An 18,997-nucleotide genomic window follows, 5' to 3' on the forward strand; every position below is an offset into this window, starting at 1 on the left:
GAAAAAAAAAAAGAATTTTTATTTTCACGGCTCTGCGTTATAAACTGTAGTGAAACACTTGGGGGTTCAAAGTTCTCACAACACATCTAGATAAGTTCCTTGGGGGGTCTAGTTTCCAATATGGGGTCACTTGTGGGGGGTTTGTACTGTTTGGGTACATCAGGGGCTCTGCAAATGCAACGTGACGCCTGCAGACCAATCCATTTAAGTCTGCATTCCAAATGGCGCTCCTTCCCTTCTGAGCTCTGTCATGCGCCCAAACAGTGGTTCCCCCCCACATATGGGGTATCAGCATACTCAGGACAAATTGGACAACAACTTTTGAGTTCCAATTTATCCTGATACCCTTGTGAAAATACAAAACTGGGGGCTAAAAAATCATTGTTGTGAAAAAAAAGAATTTTTATTTTTACGGCTCTGCATTATAAACTTCTGTGAAGCACTTGTTGGGTCAAAGTGCTCACCACACATCTAGATAAGTTCCTTAGGGGGTCTACTTTCCAAAATGGTGTCACTTGTGGGGGGTTTCAATGTTTCGGCACATCAGGGGCTCTGCAAACGCAACATGGCATCCCATCTTAATTCCAGTCAATTTTGCATTGAAAAGTCAAATGGCGCTCCTTCCCTTCCGAGCTCTGCCCTGCGCCCAAACAATGGTTTACACCCACATATGGGGTATCAGCGTACTCAGGACAAATTGCACAACAATTTTTGAGGTCCAATTTCTTCTCTTACCCTTGGGAAAATAAAAAATTGGGGGCGAAAAGATCATTTTTGTGAAAAAATATGATTTTTTATTTTTACCGCTCTGCATTATAAACTTCTGTGAAGCACTTGTTGGGTCAAAGTGCTCACCACACATCTAGATAAGTTCCTTAGGGGGTCTACTTTCCAAAATGGTGTCACTTGTGGGGGGTTTCAATGTTTAGGCACATCAGGGGCTCTCCAAATGCAACTTGGCGTCCCATCTCAATTCCAGTCAATTTTGCATTGAAAAGTCAAATGGCGCTCCTTTCCTTCCGAGCTCTGCCATGCGCCCAAACAGTGGATTACCCCCACATATGGGGTATCAGCGTACTCAGGACAAATTGTACAACAAATTTTGGGGTCTATTTTCTCCTGTTACCCTTGGTAAAATAAAACAAATTGGATCTGAAATAAATTTTGTGTGAAAAAAAGTTAAATGTTCATTTTTATTTAAACATTCCAAAAATTCCTGTGAAACACCTGAAGGGTTAATAAACTTCTTGAAAGTGGTTTTGATTACCTTGAGGGGTGCAGTTTTTAGAATGGTGTCACACTTGGGTATTTTCTATCATATAGACCCCTCAAAATGACTTCAAATGAGATGTGGTCCCTAAAAAAAAATGGTGTTGTAAAAATGAGAAATTGCTGGTCAACTTTTAACCCTTATAACTCCGTCACAAAAAAAAATTTTGGTTCCAAAATTGTGCTGATGTAAAGTAGACATGTGGGAAATGTTACTTATTAAGTATTTTGCATGACATATGTCTGTGATTTAAGGGCATAAAAATTAAAAGTTGGAAAATTGCAAAATTTTCAAAATTTTCGCCAAATATTCGTTTTTTTCACAAATAAACTCAAGTTATATCGAAGAAATTTTACCACTATCATGAAATACAATATGTCACGAGAAAACAATGTCAGAATCGCCAAGATCCGTTGAAGCGTTCCAGAGTTATAACCTCATAAAGGGACAGTGGTCAGAATTGTAAAAATTGGCCCGGTCATTAACGTGCAAACCACCCTTGGGGGTGAAGGGGTTAAAAAAAACCATTGGGGTGAAATTAAATGTTATGGTGACTGCGTCTGAGTTGAATTTTCATGCCACTTGGTGTGACCTCACACTGTTGGACTTGGAGTTCTCCTCTAATCTCTTTCAAAGTTCTGGGTTTTGTGGTTCCCCTTTGTATTATCCATCTCTTCAATTTGTGACCTTATTCCTCGTGTGGCTGCCTCCAGGGAAGACGGCTACAGCCCCAGAGACTTCACACTTCTGGATATGTGCAGCTGTAGTAACAGGAACATCCGGCTGTAGGAGACATCATATAGCCTTCACCTGAGACTTGTTTGTCTATAATGTTTTCCTAATCTCCTGAGACCACTCTCTTCTTAGCTTTCTTTGCCCCATGTTCTGTGTGGTAAACGCCATGACAACAAACAGCACAGTGACTACTTTTTACCCTGTAAATAGGCGACTGACTGATTACAAGTCTGCAGACACTTGTGATAACTACAGGACGCTGTGTAGTTTCACTTCTCCACATGGTCAAATTAATTTCAATCTTTTCTAGAGGAACCATCATTTTATTCCAGGTCATTTTTAATAGTTTTGTTTTCTTGAAAAGAGGCCTTTCATCAGTTTTTTATGTTGAATTGGACAAGCCATGTAATATGCGGAGCATATTTCTTTATAATTTTTATTTCGTCTCTCTGTTGTGAAGATACCAGCTATGAAATATTTGGCACCTAATGAGTTAACTTTAGTTAAATCCAAGTGAGTGTTATCAGACAGTTTTCACTAGGCGCAGTTACTTCTTCTCCCTGTGTAACGCTGACCAATCATATGCAGTTAGTAACATAGAACTGCAGGACGCGTGATGATGCCTGCATACGATTGATCAGTGTCATACTAGGAAAAGAAGTAAACGCACCACTGAAAACTATCTGAAAAAAAAAATTTGGTTTAACAGCGTGGTTGTTGAATCCTGGATCCCAACTCAAGCAGGTTTCTCCCAGCAGGTCATTTCCACCATGATCAGTGCTCGCAAGATGTCTTCCGCTCGCATCTTCCACAGCACCTGGAAAGCCTTCTTCTCTTGGTGCAGACTCCGCGGTCGTTCCCCTCTCGTTTTCTCCATTCCCTTCATTCTGGAATTTCTCCAGTCCGGCTTGGATTCCGGCCTGGCCCTCAGTTCCCTCAAGGGCCAGATTTCAGCGCTGTCGGTGTTGTTCCAGCATAAGATTGCTACTAACTCGCAAGTCAGGACCTTCATTCAAGGGGTCTCCCACGTGGTTCCCCCCTACAGAATGCCACTAGAGACCTGCGATCTCAACTTGGTCCTAAGCGTCCTTCAGGAACCTCCGTTTGAACCTCTGCAAGACGTCCCACTATCTCTTGGAAGGTGGCCTTCCTTGTGGCGATAACGTCTATCAGGTGCGTCTCGGAGTTGGCCGCACTTTCCTGCCGGGCGCCCTTCCTTTCCTTCCACCAGGACAAAGTAGTCTTACGCTCATCTCCCGCTTTTCTCCCTAAAGTGGTGTCATCTTTTCACCTCAATGAAGATATTATTCTTCCCTCCTTTTGCCCACAGCCAAAACATAGGGTCGAAAAGGCCCTTCACACTTTGGACGTGGTACGGGCTCTCAGGAGGTACGTCTCTACGACTGCCTCTTTCCGTAAATCGGATTCCCTCTTTATCCTCCATGAGGGTCACAGGAAGGGTTCAGCCACGTCTAAGGCTACGATAGCCAGATGGATCCGATCGGCTATCCAAAGAAGCTTATCGGGTCAGGGGCAGGCCCATCCCGGCGGGGGTTAGAGCTCACTCTACTCGGTCAGTTGGTGCTTCCTGGGCCATTCGGCACCAGGCGTCGGCGGAGCAGGTTTGCAAGGCCGCAACATGGTCTAGCCTGCATACTTTCACAAAGCACTACAACGTCCACACTCATTCTTCCGCGGATGCGGCCCTTGGCAGACGTATTCTGCAGGCGGCCGTTGTGCATTTATAGGTCAGATGGTACACAGTTATTTGGTTGTATTGTTACCCACCCAGGGACTGCTTTAGGACGTCCCATGGTCCTGTGTCCCCCAATGTGGCGAAGGAGAAATAGGGATTTTTGTGTGTACTCGCCGTAAAATCCTTTTCTCCGAGCCACTCATTGGGGGACACAGCACCCACCCCGTTAGCCTTACGGCTCGTTACCTTTTTGGTTCTTGAATTTTTCTCACATGTTATACTCTAATGTTATGTAGTATATTGATATTAATCTCCTCCTGCTTTTGCACTGAACTGGGTCTCTGGAAGCCAGAGGGTGTATATTGCAGGGGAGGAGCTAACCTTTTTTGTCTCAACTTAGTGTCAGCCTCCTAGTGACAGCAGCATAACACCCATGGTCCTGTGTCCCCCAATGAGTGGCTCGGAGAAAAGGATTTTACGGTGAGTACACAAAAATCCCTATTTTTTTATTGATAGATCGGGCGACTCTGAATGTGGCGACACCAAATGTGTGTAGATTTGATTTATTTTTTTTTAATTGATGTATTTTGAATGGGGCGAAAGGGGGCGATTTAATATATATATATATATATATATATATATATATATATATATATATGTATATATTTTTATTTTTTTCATATATTTTTTTAACTTTCTTTTTACTTTTGCCATGCTTCAATAGCCTCCATGGGAGGCTAGAAGCAGGCACAGCGCGATCGCCTCTGCTACATAGCAGCGATCTGCTGTTCGCTGCGATGTAGCAGAAAATCAGGTATGCTGTGAGCGCCGACCACAGGGTGGTGCTCACAGCTGCTGGGGATCAGTAACCATAGAGGTCTCAAGGACCTCTGGTTACCATTCTGCAGCATTGCCGACCTCCGATCATGTGACGGGGGTCGGCGATGCCATCATTTCCGGCCGCCCGGCCGGATGTGGTAGTTAAATGCCGCTGTCTGCGTTTGACAGCGGCATTTAACTAGTTAATAGGTGCGGGCAGATCGCAATTCTGCCCGCGCCTATTACGGGCACATGTCAGCTGTTCAAAACAGCTGACATGTCCCGGCTTTGATGCGGGCTAACCGCTGGTGCCCGCATCAAAGCGGGGCTTCTGACCTCGGACGTACTATCCCGCCGAGGTCAGAAAGGGGTTAAAAACGTCAGCTCGGCACACAAAAAATAAGCCTTCAGCCAACCTGAGATAACGAAAAATGGAGACGCTACGGGTATCGGAAAATGGCGCAATTTTTTATTTTTTTATTAAAGTTTTGAATTTTTTTTTACACCACTTAGATAAAAAATAACCTAGACATGTTAGGTGTCTATGAACTCGTAATGACCTGGAGAATCATAATAGCAGGTTAGTTTTAGCATTTAGTGTAGCTAGCAAAAAAGCCAATCAAAAAACCAAGTGTAAGATTGCACTTTTTTTTGCAATTTCACCGCACTTGGAATTTTTTTTCCCGTCTTCTAGTACAAGACATGGTAAAACCAATAGTGTCGTTCAAAAGTACAACTCGTCCCGCAAAAAAATAAGCCCTCACATGACCATATTGATGGAAAAATAAAAGTTGGCTCTGGGAAGGAGGGGAGCGAAAAACGAAAAAGGGCCGCGGCGGGAAGGGGTTAATCTTCAGGTCGGTCCTGGCCTTTTAATGCCATCCCAATGTTGTCAGATGTGGGTGTACGGAGCGGCCTCAGTAGCTGCGCCTGCTCCATACCCGGCAGATGCTGGTTATACAGCGGGGACTGGAGTCGGATCTGATCGCTGTTTAACACCGTACATGCTGCAGACAATCGCTGACCAGCATTTGAGCTGCACGTTCCTGACTGGGGGCGTCCAGGTGCAGAGCGGCCCCTCCGTGACACGGCTGCAGGGAGGCACTAGACGCCGTGTCCGCACCTCTGGGCTTTATAGGGGGCCGTGACGTTTGCTCTATACGGCAATACTGACAAGTTCTGGTCTCCGATGAAGAATATTAAGCAAAAAGCCACAATAGAAATCTACATTAAAAAAACATAAAATCTCTAACCTTCTGATCTGACCGCCTTTCCCGTCATTAACGATGAACACTAAAAAAATCCTATTTGTTATCGCCACATCCAGGAAAGTCCGATCTGTGAAAATCTAAAGTGATTAATTTCCTGCGTTAAAGTCTGTAAAGCAAAAAGAAGAAAAATCCAGAATTAATTGTCGTCTGTTCCCCAAAATGATAAACCCTCAGTCACATCTTCCAGTGGTTCCCACATCCCCTCGCCCACTGCTGGGATCACACACGTCCTCCACCTGCAGAGCTGACAGCGCCTGTTCTCTCCCCCCAGACTCCTGAAGATCATGGACATGAAGCAGATAGGACGCAACTACTACAACCCGAGCGACGCCACCGAAGTCCGAGCCCACCGGTAACCAGCAGAGCAGGGTTTACATGGGACTGACCATGCTGTACCCATGGGAGCATGTAATGTATGTACACAGTGACTGCACCAGCAGAATAGTGAGTGCAGCTCTGGGGTATAATACAGGATGTAACTCAGGATCAGTGATGTAATGTATGTACACAGTGACTACAGCAGAATAGTGAGGGCAGCTCTGGTGTATGTATGTACACAGTGACTGCACCAGCAGAATAGTGAGTGCAGCTCTGGGGTATAATACAGGAGGTAACTCAGGATCAGTAATGTAATGTATGTACACAGTGACTGCACCAGCAGAATAGTGAGTGTAGCTCTGGGGTATAATACAGGATGTAACTCGGGATCAGTAATGTAATGTATGTACACGGTGACTGCACCAGCAGAATAGTGAGTGCAGCTCTGGAGGATACGTAATGTATGTAGGCACAGAATCCTCCTGCTCTTTGCTGGCTCCCTGCTGTTGCCTGTAGGTGTCTGTACACACTGATGCTGTTACTTTTCTCCTCCATCTTCACCCTCCGTCCTGTCTCCTCTCCCATCAGACTCTCCATCTGGCCGGGGTTTTCCACCTCCATCCTCCAGTATGAGTCCAGCATCATGTTGAGCATTGATGTCAGCCATAAAGTCCTCAGGAACGAGACTGTGCACGACATCATGAGCAGCCTGTACTCCTCGTGTGGCCCTCAGAGGTTCCAGGACGCCTGCTGCAAGGAGCTGATCGGACAGATCGTCCTCACCAAGTAAGGCCTCTTTCACACTTCCGTCTTTTCTCTCCCGTCGAAATCCGTTGATTTTTGAAAAAATACAGGATCCAGCAAATTTTTCTACTGGATCCTGTTTTTTCCCATAGATTTGTATTAGCGACGAATTGTGATGGATGGCCATCCGTTTCATCCGTCGTGCACTCGATCCGTCGGTAAATCGTTGTCCGTTGAGCGGAGAAAACATTCAGAGGAACGTTTTTTCTGCACGTCGTAATATCAGGTCCTGCACTGTCCGGCGTTGGCTATAATGGAAGCCTATGGGTGCAGGATCCGTCACTGACTGTGAAAAGCAGGAATCCAGCGACGGTGCCGTCTTTTGAAACTGAGCATGCGCGGAAGAATTTCCAGTCAGGGAAATTCTCTCTCTCTCTCTCTCGTTCGCTCTCTTTCTTTTTATTATTGATGCTGCCTATGCAGAGGTCATTGCACGCAAGGCATTATTGGGAACGCCAGCTGCCGGGAGCATCGCAAGCATCCTTAACGCTGCGTGGGATGCCGGAAGGTGAGAATATTACGATTTTTTTTTTCCCCCAATTTATTTTTAATTATTTTTAACCTAGGTTTTGTTTATGCGTTTTTTGCAGCGGAAAACCGCTGCGAAGACGCATACACAACAAGTGCGCATAGCCTCGACTGGTCCGTCAGGAAAAACAGGCCCAGTGCACCCGTTATATACAATCTGCACAGGATCCGTCATTTCAACATATTGACGGATCCTGTGCAGATTGCAAAAACGGAAGCATGAAAGAAGCCTAAGAGCCGCCATGTGCCTCGTACTCGGCCGCTCAGTTGGCACCGGCGCCTCTAGAAGGAAATGGATCACCTGGGTACATTCTATTCCTTCACTTTTGGAACCAAATTTATGTAATTGACTCTTAATGATCAGCAGTTTTCATTTGTGTTTAATTTTTCTTCTCAAAGATCCATAACTTTTTATTTTTTTATTTTTTTTACTTTCACTATCGCCATATTACATCTTGTTGTTTTGCGGGACGAGTTGTAGTTTTTAATTACACCATTAATTTTACACTATAATATGCTGAAAAACAAAGTGTCATGACTTTAAAAAAAAAAAAATTCTGCGTTTTTTTTTTTCTTATTGATGGTGTTCGTCGTATTAAAAAAATGACCCAATAACATTCTCCTTATTTGTACAGCTACAGCAATGCTAAACTTGTCTTTTTTAAGTAGGTAAAAAAAATATTTGAACTTTGTTTAAAAAAATAAAATTAAATTGACCATTTTCTGAGTCCTTTAATTTTTTTTTTCTTCTATCCATGGAGCGGTGTGAGTCTTTGATTTTTGTGTGGCGAGCTGTAGTTTTTGTCGATGCCACTTTGAGGTACATACAATGGTTTCTTCACATATTGTATTTTTAGGAAACTTGGATCTACTAAAAATCAGCAGTTCTGCCATTATTTTCTTTTACTTTACAGCGTTAAATCATTTTATTTTTTTTATTCCTTCTTTTGTTACTGGTGATGATACTGAATATGATCTTATTTTATTTTTTAAAATTCTGTATTTTTGACCTAAGAAAACGTGATCATATTAGATTTTTTTTTTTAAGAATATTTTTAATATATATATATATATATATTATTTTTAATTTCTGCTAAAGAGCGTGAAATTGCGATTTGTTTGATGACTTATTCTTTACTGAATTCTTAATTTCACTGATCAACGCTGCTTTTTGTGCAGGTACAACAATAAAACCTACCGTATAGACGAGATCGCCTGGAACATGACTCCAGCGTCCACCTTCAAGAAGGCAGACGGAAGCGAGATCAGCTTTGTGGACTACTATAAGAACGTAAGACCTGCTGGGAATAATGAGAACTGGGAGCCTTGAGTGCGAAACCTCAGGAAACCTGTTTTGGTTTTTTTTCTTTTTTAATTTCGTTGTTAAATATAATTGAGAAAAAAATTCTTTAAAAAAACCCTTGGATTGTCCACCACTCGTATTGCTGATTTATCCTTGGAGTTGGTGGACACCTGACACCAACAACGATTTGCTGTTTTCAGCTCCTGTTGCGACTGTGTACAAAGAAAGATTTTGGATACTTGTCGTAAAATCTGTTTCTTGGAACCTTCTTTTGGGGACACAGGAAACCATGAGTGTAAGCTGCTGACACTGTGCAGAATAAAGCTTACTCCTCCCCAGCAGTATATACCCACCATCTGGGAGAGAACCAACCAGTTTGGGAGAAAACTGGGGAAAGGGGTTAAAGTAGATTACCCTAAATGTAACCCACAATGGCTCAAACAGGGAGCGGGTGTCGTGTCCCCCAATGAAGGCTCAGAGAAAAAGATTTTACGGAAAGTACCCAAAATCTTCTTTTCTCTATTGCGTCATTGGGGGACACTGTAAACCATAGGATATCATAAAGCAGTCCTTAGTGTGGGAAGAGAGACAGGTACTCAAAAATGTAAGGTTGGTCCACTGCTGCAGGAGGGACGTCCCTAATCCAGATTGGTGATCGCTAAAGAATAGACGAGAACCGTGTAGCACTAGGAGAAGGTGTGGACTGAAGACGAAGAAGCGATCTAACAGCCCGTGAAACTCCCACTGTTGTGATCCTAAGTGGAATAGGTCTTTACCTCACTCTGTTCCTGGCAAGATCCTGATTGAAAATAGACGATGGGAGGAAAAAAGTATGAAATGCCTAGAGAAGGAAGGGAGGTAACGGCTTTACAAGGAAGGAGTGCAACCAGGCTCAGGACCCTTTGCAACCAGACATATAATAATAATTTTATTTTAATATAGCGCTAACATATTCCGCAGCGCTTTACAGTTTACACACCGTTTCATCGCTGTCCCCGATGGGGCTCACAATCTAAATTCCCTATCAGTATGTCTTTGGAATGTGGGAGGAAACCAGAGAACCCGGAGGAAACCCACGCAAACAGGGAGAGAACATACAAACTCCTTGCAGATGTTGTCCTTGGTGGGATTGAATCCAGAACCCCAGTGCTGCAAGGCTGCAGTGCTAACCACTGACCCACCGTGCTGCTCTGGCGGGAAAACGGTGGACGCCTTGCTATGATTTAGTTAAACACCCTGGTTGGAGAGACCCAGCGGCCTTATAGTCTGCTGCCTCTGTGTCCTGATGCAAACTAAGGGGCTGAGAAATCTGGAGGATGAAGAAGGGCCCATGAGATGAGCAGGACTGAGAAAAGGAACATTGAGTTCAGTTGAAAGAACACCAGATTGTCTTGTTTAGTGTTCCGCTCTGGATATAAGTCACGGCTCATGCGGATAAGGTGGACCCTGAACTTCGAAGGGTTGGTCGAAGGGAAGATTCTTGGTCTTTAAAAGTGTCCCTGGGCTGTAAGCTCCTCGTATACAGCTCTGCAAGCTGAGTAAAAGTATCCATGGACACAGCCTACCACCAATAGGCAAAGTGATTGGCTCCTCCCGGTCAGATTTGCTTCACCCAAGGGAGTAGAAAGTAAGGTACGATCTGGGGACGGCCCATCGTGTTCCTTACAATGAAAGGCAAGAGTTGTTTCAATGTCAACTGAATTTGGTGAACACGCTGAAGAAGAGGGGAAGAGGCAGGGAGATGGACACCGAAGAGGCAATATCACTAGAAGGACCGAAGACTCTTCTCCATGGGCGCCAAGGTCTTTCCATGGTAAAATTCCACACACAGGTGAAATAGGCGTGATAACGTCTACAAGGGAGCAGTAACGACCGCTCATCTGAAGGGAAGGCTCTGAAGAGAAGATCCTTCCCTGTCTCTGGAGATGGAAACTACTGGTCACGTTGTAAGCAGAAAAGAACCAGCTTAAGGACGAGCTCTCACGTCCTGATAGGCAAAGTTCTCTCACCGAATGAGATTCATCAAGAGACACAGCCTTAATGAGGTCCTTGCCTAGTATGGTGGGCCCAGGCTGCGGCATCAGATGCTTCATCTTGAAGCATATGGAAACAGTCGGTCCGTCACAGTACGAGATAGGTGACGGCCCTGGAAGGATGGAAAAAGGCGAATACCTGAATGCAGGAATGTGAAACCAGAGATACAGTTGTGCTCAGAAGTTTACACACCCAGCAGAATTTTTGATTTATTAGCCTTTTTACAGAGAATATGAATGATAACACCACAACATTTCCTCCACTCATGGCTCGTGGTTGGTGAAGCCATTTATTGTCAGACTACTGTGTTTTCTCTTTTTAAATCATAATGACAACACAAAACATCCACATGACCCTGATCAAAAGTTCACATACCCCATTTCTTATTACTGTGTGTTGTCCCCTCTAACATCAATGACAGCTTGAAGTCTTTTGTGGTAGTTGTGGATGAGGTTCTTTATTTTCTCAGATGGTAAAGCTGCTCACTCTTCTTGGCAAAAAGCCTCCAGTTCCTGTAAATGGATGATGAGGGAGCAGAGGGGATCCAGACGTGGAGCTGGATTGTGCTCGCTTCCTGGACCTATGTGAGGTCTGTCATGACTGCTTGCTTCTGAAACATGTAGGGAAATGATCAGAGCTGCAGGGACGGAGGATTAATCAGTCAGATGTGTGGAGACCTCTGCCAACGACTAAGATGCCTTGGTCAGGTCTCTACTACGAGAGATCGGGAGGAAACCTACTTGGAGGAGGGGGTACGCTTTTATCCCTGGCAGTGGGGGGTTCCTGAGAGACTTTCATGTTTGGGTTCCTGCAGTCAATGCAAGGACCAATTCCATAAAGACACTAATAGGCCGGCGTCACACTAGCGAGTTTTACAGACGTATGAGAGGTGCAGAAAATACGGATTGCATACGGTACAATGATTCTCTATGGCCCAGCTCCTATCTGCCGTATTTTACTGATCCGTATTATACGGTCTTGTACGGCCGTAGAAAATCGCAGCATGCTGCGTTTGTCACCGTATTGCGCGAAAAAATCGCCAATGAAAATCTATGGGGGCGAGAAAATTACTGATTACACACGGACCATGCATGTGACTTGCGAGAAATACGCAGCGATGTTCTATAGAAAAGCCGGTAATTCAGTGCAGTGTACAGTACAATCACACTGACAGAATAGAATAGGTAGAATAAATGTGTACACATAGAATAGGTGTGTGTGTGTGTGTGTGTGTATATGTATATGTGTATATATATATATATATATATATATTAGATTGTGGCCCGATTCTAACGCATCGGGTATTCTAGAATATGCATGTCCCCTTAGTATATGGACAATGATGATTCCAGAATTCGCGGCAGACTGTGCCCGTCGCTGATTGGTCGAGGAAACCTTTGACATCGTCGCCATGGCAACCATTATGACATCTACGTCAATACTGTGCCCGTCGCTGATTGGTCGAGGCAAATTCGCGGCAGACTGTGCCCCTTGCTGATTGGTCGAGGCAACCTTTATGACATCATCGTCGCCATGCTGTGCCCGTCGCTGATTGGTCGAGGCCTGGCTAATCAGAGACGCGGGATTTCCAGGACAGACGGAAAAACCCTTAGACAAAAAAAAAATATATATAAAAATATATTATAATATATATATATATATATATATATATATATATATATATATATATATATATATATTTTTATATATATATTTTTTTTTTTACTTCAGCGCTAGATAGCATAAAAGCCGGTAATTCAATTGTCGGCTTTTGCTATCTCCTTCCCAAACCCGACAGGATATGAGACGTGGTTTACATACAGTATACCATCTCATATCCCTTATTTTATTACATATTCCTCATTAGCAATGTTCCAAGTGTCCGTGTGTACAATTTGGTGTGTCTAGCTATTAAATTAGAGTGTTAAATCGTGGAAAAAATTGGAATAGGCTCCCGCGCAATTTTCTCCGCCAGAGTGGTAAAGCCAGTGACTGAGGGCAGATATTAATAGCCTAGAGAAAGTCCATGGTTATTGCCCCCCCCGGCTACAAACATCTGCCCCCAGCCACCCCAGAAAAGGCACATCTGGAAGATGCTCCTATTCTGGCACTTGGCCTCTCTTCCCACTCCCCTGTAGCGATGGGATATGGGGTAATGAAGGGTTAATGTCACCTTGCTATTAAGACAGATTAATATTGGAGAGGCGTCAATTATGACACCTATCCTTTATTAATCCAATAGTATGAAATGGTTAATAAAACACACACATTATTACCAAGTCCTTTAATGAAATAAAGACACAGGGTGTTGTAATATTTTATTAGACTCTTAATCCACCTGAAGACCCTCGTTCTGTAACCCTGTCACTGGCTTTACCACTCTGGCGGAGAAAATTGCGCGGGAGCCCACGCCAATGTTTTCCGTGATTTAACCCTTTATTTTACCAGCTACAGCGCCCAAATTTTGCACATACACACTACTAACAGTAGTAGTGTGGAATATCCCCCAAAAAAGGATATGAGATGGTTTACTGTATGTAAACCATCTCTCATATCATGTCGGGTTTGTGAAGGAGAAAGGAAAAGCCGGCAATTGTGTGTGCGTGCGTGCACACACACACACACACACACACACACACACACACACACACACATATACACATATATATTGCCCAGTGACGTAGTATACAGCACAGAGCCGCGTAGTATATTGCCCAGCTACGTAGTATATTGCCCAGCCACGTATGTCACAGGTTAACAAATAAACATATACTCACCTTCCGATCCGAGGGCCCCTTGTAGTTCTAACATACTCACCATACTTGCAGTTCTGTCGTCTGTGCGCGGTACAGGCGGCAGCTTCCGGTCCCAGAGTGTGAAGACGTCGCGGACACATGTCCGTGACGTCATGGCAGGTCCTTCTGGCATACGATCCCTGCTACCGGAACCTGCCGCTTGCACACAGCGGTTACCGGAGGGTGGCGAGGAACGGGAAAGGCGGCGGAAGGGGAGTATACAATGATTTTTTTTTTTTATTTTATTTTTTTTTAATTTTTAACATTAGATCCTTTTATTATTGACGCTGCATAGGCTGCGTCAATAGTAAAAACGTGGTCACACAGGGTTTATAGCGGCAGTAACGGAGGGAGTTACCTGCGGCATAACGCGGTCCGTTACCGCTGGCATTAACCCTGTGTGAGCCGCGACTGCGGGGAGTATGGAGCGGGCGCCGGGCACTGACTGCAGGGGAGTAGGGAGGGACTAATTGGACTGTGCCCGTCGCTGATTGGTCGCGGCAGCCATGACAGGCAGCTGGCGAGACCAATCAGCTAATGAATAACCGTGACGGAAGTTGAGGACAGACAGACAGAAGTACCCCTTAGACAATTATATATATATATATATATATATATATATATATATATATATATATATATATATATATATATATATATATATATATATATAGTACAGACCAAAAGTTTGGACACACCTTCTCATTTAAAGATTTTTCTATATTTTCATGACTGAAAATTGTACATTCACACTGAAGGCATCAAAACTATGAATTATCACATGTGGAATTATATACTTAACAAAAAGTGTGAAACAACTGAAATTGTCTTATATTCTAGGTTCTTCAAAGTAGCCACCTTTTGCTTTGATGACTGCTTTGCACACTCTTGGCATTCTCTTGATGAGCTTCAAGAGGTAGTCACCAGGAATGGTTTTCACATCACAGGTGTGCTCTGTCAGGTTTAATAAGTGGGATTTCTTGCCTCATAAATGGGGTTGGGACCATCAGTTGTGTTGTGCAGAAGTCTGGTGGATACACAGCTGATAGTCCTACTGAATAGACTGTTAGAATTTGGCAAGAAAAAAGCAGCTAAGTAAAGAAAAACGAGTGGCCATCATTACTTTAAGAAATGAAGGTCAGTCAGTCTGAAAAATTGGGAAAACTTTGAACGTGTCCCCAAGTGCAGTGGCAAAAACCATCAAGCGCTACAAAGAAACTGGCTCACATGAGGACCGCCCCAGGAAAGGAAGACCGAGAGTCACCTCTGCTTCTGAGGATAAGTTTATCCGAGTCACCAGCCTCAGAAATCGCAGGTTAACAACAGCTCAGATTAGAGACCAGGTCAATGCCACACAGAGTTCTAGCAGCAAACACATATCTACAACAACTGTTAAGAGGAGACTTTGTGCAGCAGGCCTTCATGGTAAAATAGCTGCTAGGAAACCACTGGTAGGGACAGGCAACAAGCAGAAGAGACTTGTTTGGGCTAAAGAACACAAGGAATGGACATTAGACCAGTGGAAATCTGTGCTTTGGTCTGATGAGTCCAAATTTGAGATCTTTGGTTCCAACCACCGTGTCTTTGTGTGATGCAGAAAAGGTGAACGGATGGACTCTACATGCCTGGTTCCCACCGTGAAGCATGGAGGAGGAGGTGTGATGGTGTGGGGGGGCTTTGCTGGTGACACTGTTGGGGATTTATTCAAAATTGAAGGCATACTGAACCAGCATGGCTACCACAGCATCTTGCAGCGGCATGCTATTCCATCCGGTTTGCGTTTAGTTGGACCATCATTTATTTTTCAACAGGACAATGACCCAAAACACACCTCCAGGATGTGTAAGGGCTATTTGACCAAGAAGGAGAGTGGTGGGGTGCTACGCCAGATGACCTGGCCTTCAGTCGCCAGACCTGAACCCAATGGTTTGGGGTCAGCTGGACCACAGAGTGAAGGCAAAAGGGCCAACAAGTGCTAAGCATCTCTGGGAACTCCTTCAAGATTGTTGGAAGACCATTTCCGGTGACAACCTCCTTAAGCTCATCAAGAGAATGCCAAAAGTGTGCAAATCAGTCATCAAAGCAAAAGGTGGCTACTTTGAAGAACCTAGAATTTAAGACACATTTTCAGTTGTTTCACACTTTAATTCCACACGTGTTAACTCATAGTTTTGATGCCTTCAATGTGAATTTACAATTTTCATAGTCATGAAAATACAGAAAAATCTTTAAGTGAGAAGATGTGTCCAAACTTTTGGTCTGTAATGTATGTGTGTGTGTATATATGTATATATATGTATATATATATATCTATATGTGTATGTATATGTATGTATGTTTTAATGAACATTTGAGCCCATAAATCCATTAGATGTCGGTTTTGCAAGCCTGCAAGAAAATATCGCAGTACGGATGCCATACGGATTACATACGGAGGATGCCATGCGCAAAATACACTGCCACACCCTGCCTACGGATGACATACGGATCACTATTTTTGGAACATTTCTGCGTATTACGGCCTTAAAAAACGGACCGTATCTTCATACGCTGAGTGTGACGCTGGCCATAGTCTTAGTGTGAGGGGAGACATAAACTTAACCCATAAACTCCCTGGGGAGACATGTCCTGTAGTCTCTATGGTATGGGAATGATATGTCCATTAACTCTATGGTGTTGGAAAGAGATGTTTTGTGGCCATTGTCGTGAGTCCGCGCTGGAGAGACAGTGAAAACTTCCGTGATTAGCTGGAAAAAAAAAGACACGAGGAAGTTTCCGCCACTCTGGCTAACGTGTGTGCCCTAATCGTAGAATGGAACTAGTCTGAAGCTGGGGCCTAAATGTGGAAATTGCTTTGTCGGACAAAAATAAACGGGGCGCTATCTTGAAGGGAAAAAAAAAGGCCGAGAAGGGACGGTAATAAACTGGGGCGCTATCCAGCAGTAGGGCACCTGTGCCACATCTTTTATCAACATTTTCCTTTGATCCTGTGGAGCCCTCGCCGCCATGAAGTGACTGGAAGGGAGAGGTAACTGGTTCCAGATGTGGTCCCGACTCCTACTTCATAGTTTTGAAGACTGCATCAGGAATTCCTGGGTGAGGGGGTCGCTGGAATGGGTACGTCTTCCCTCCCACACAGTCATGGTCCCAGAAGGTGCCAACCATGGATGATGGGAGGGACGCTAGGGGGGGACACTGGGGCCGAAAGGCAGGACACTCCACCACGAGCCGCCCCGAGACACTTGTGAAGTGTTACAGGGAATAGGGTCTCGCCTCTCAGACTAGAGCGGGGACGATGTGGATGCCGCCACACTGTTCTATCTGTCCCTTAGTTGGGAAAACTGTGAGAATTTACACACTGTTACAAGGTGTATCTGAAAGAAAAAGGGAAACTGTTAGTAAAACAAAAGATGGTAGAGACTGGTCTGAACATGGACCCGTGTCTGACTTCCTTGGACACTAACCAAAACTGGTTAGTTCTCTGGGTGGGTGTAGCCTGATGGGGAGGAGTTGGCCTTTTTTCTGCCTAGTGGCAGCAGCATACACCCATGCTTTCCTGTGTCTCCCAATAAAGGAGTCACGACCCAACATTTTATCTTAATTAACCAGACCTTTATTTCTCCTTCACCTCATTGGGGGACACAGACCATGGGTGTTATGCTGCTGCCACTATGAGGACACTAAGTTGAAACAAAGAGTTCTCTCCTCCCCTGCAGTATACACCCTCCTGCTGGCTCCCAGAGAACCAGTTCTTGCTTAGTGTCTGTAGGAGGCACTTGGGTCTGGTTCAGACCCCAACGTTCTTATTTAATTTTTACTTTTCTGTAACCTTTTATTTTTGAATTAACGGAGTGAAGGGGGTAACGGTTCCTTTCAAGGCTCCGATCTCCCCCGAATCAACAGGCGAGAATGCGGAGAGTTCCTCCCCGTACCCTCTCCTGCGACGTGGGGTGCCTGAGCTCACTGCAGAGGTGACGGTTCCTTCACGGTCCTGATCTCCCCACACAAGCAAAAGGCTAGCACATAGTGTCGCCTCTATCTATCCTCTCCTGGAGCCAGGCCTAATGCCGGACATTCTGCCCTGTTCCATGGACAACAGAGGGCCCACTATGGCATCCGTGCAGCCCCCACTGCATCACCACTGATTGAAAGCGGATGATGCAAGGAGGCAGAAAGTCCCTCTCCACCCCCCTGACTATGGGGGGTGGGGGGGGGATCCAAAGACCAGCCACAATGCAACAGGTCTGCACCAGCTCTGCTACATCACCTCAAAATGTGAGAATGACTGCGGCTGGCACCATCTGGTCGCAGAGACGGGGTCCTGGTCCCTGGGGGAGCGGTGTCACGGCGTCCAGCGGCGTTTTACACCACTTTATTCATCTGTTTGCGCCGTGGGCAGCGTTCATTTCTGGCAGGCTTCACAAATTTAGTCCCCAGCTTCTAGTTGGCCTAGGCCGTGTTTTTCATGGCTCCGCCCACCGCAGCCGGCGCTACCCACACTTCTGACGCTTCTCGTCCTAAACGTGAGGCGCCCCTCCTGCTCTCGGCGGCCATCTTTCTACACCTCAGGAACGGAGCCGGCCTTCTGACAGCGGTGACAGTAACAGCAGAGCTGACAGAAGCGCTGCGAGCCGTGAGGACACCGACACCTTCCCTGGGGACACAAGAGCAGGTCCCGGGTAAGCTGAATCCTCCGGAACTGACAGCTTAACACCTGAGGTAACGCGCCGTCGCAAAAATTTAGTCCCCGGCTTCGTCCGAGGTGTAAGTCCCTCTCTACCTCCCTATTAAAAGGATGGTGGATTGAGGGTGACCCCTTTCTCCCTGTACCATGGTCCTAGACCAGCAGCGGCACTGGACAGGCGGTCTGCGGCGACGCTGGCAGGGGGGGGGGGCTTACTCTGGCAGCGAGGACGCATTTCTGGGGCCGACTGACAGGGGCGACAGTTTGGCGTCCGTGAGGTCTGTTTCTCGCTCTCCCTCACTAGTGATTTGCAGAACAAGACTCTGAGTTTGAGTTGGATGTTTTCCCGGATCTGCACTCACCAGAGTTCCAGAAAATGAGGGACTCTCTTATTGAGCCCGTCAATCAGACTCTAAAGGTTGACGAGGATTGCGGTTCTGTCCCAGAACACACAATGCCCTTCAAGAGGACTAATCGCTCTCATAACAGCGTTTACCATTCACCCGGAGGTCTGGGTTATACTTAACCAGCGCTGAGAGCAACGTGTTAAACATCTGAAGGGTCAGCACCCTCTTGAGGCGTGGTACGCCCCTGTTTTGATCTGTGGAAAGATTGAGCTGAATCTCCTGCGGTGAACCCACTAGTATTCGTTTCGGTATTCAGAATCCTATCCTGGCCGGATGGATCATCACCCACAGACTGTCAGAGACTGACTCGCTCCGTCTTTAAGACCTCTGGTT

At 45.2% G+C, this 18,997-nt stretch overlaps 1 protein-coding gene across 1 annotated transcript in view; it reads left to right on the forward strand.

Annotated features, from left to right (window-relative positions):
• The window catches only part of LOC143786209 (piwi-like protein 1), a 103,163-nt gene that overhangs the window by 20,935 nt on the left and 63,231 nt on the right, over nt 1-18,997 (forward strand). The window contains exons 2-4 of the mRNA XM_077275498.1: nt 6,063-6,143; nt 6,698-6,895; nt 8,621-8,732. Coding sequence (XP_077131613.1) covers nt 6,063-6,143; nt 6,698-6,895; nt 8,621-8,732 — 391 coding nt within the window. The remainder of the gene's footprint in view (nt 1-6,062; nt 6,144-6,697; nt 6,896-8,620; nt 8,733-18,997) is intronic.

This window comes from Ranitomeya variabilis, chromosome 7, assembly GCF_051348905.1.
Source record: "Ranitomeya variabilis isolate aRanVar5 chromosome 7, aRanVar5.hap1, whole genome shotgun sequence".
Taxonomy (NCBI): Eukaryota; Metazoa; Chordata; class Amphibia; order Anura; family Dendrobatidae; genus Ranitomeya; species Ranitomeya variabilis.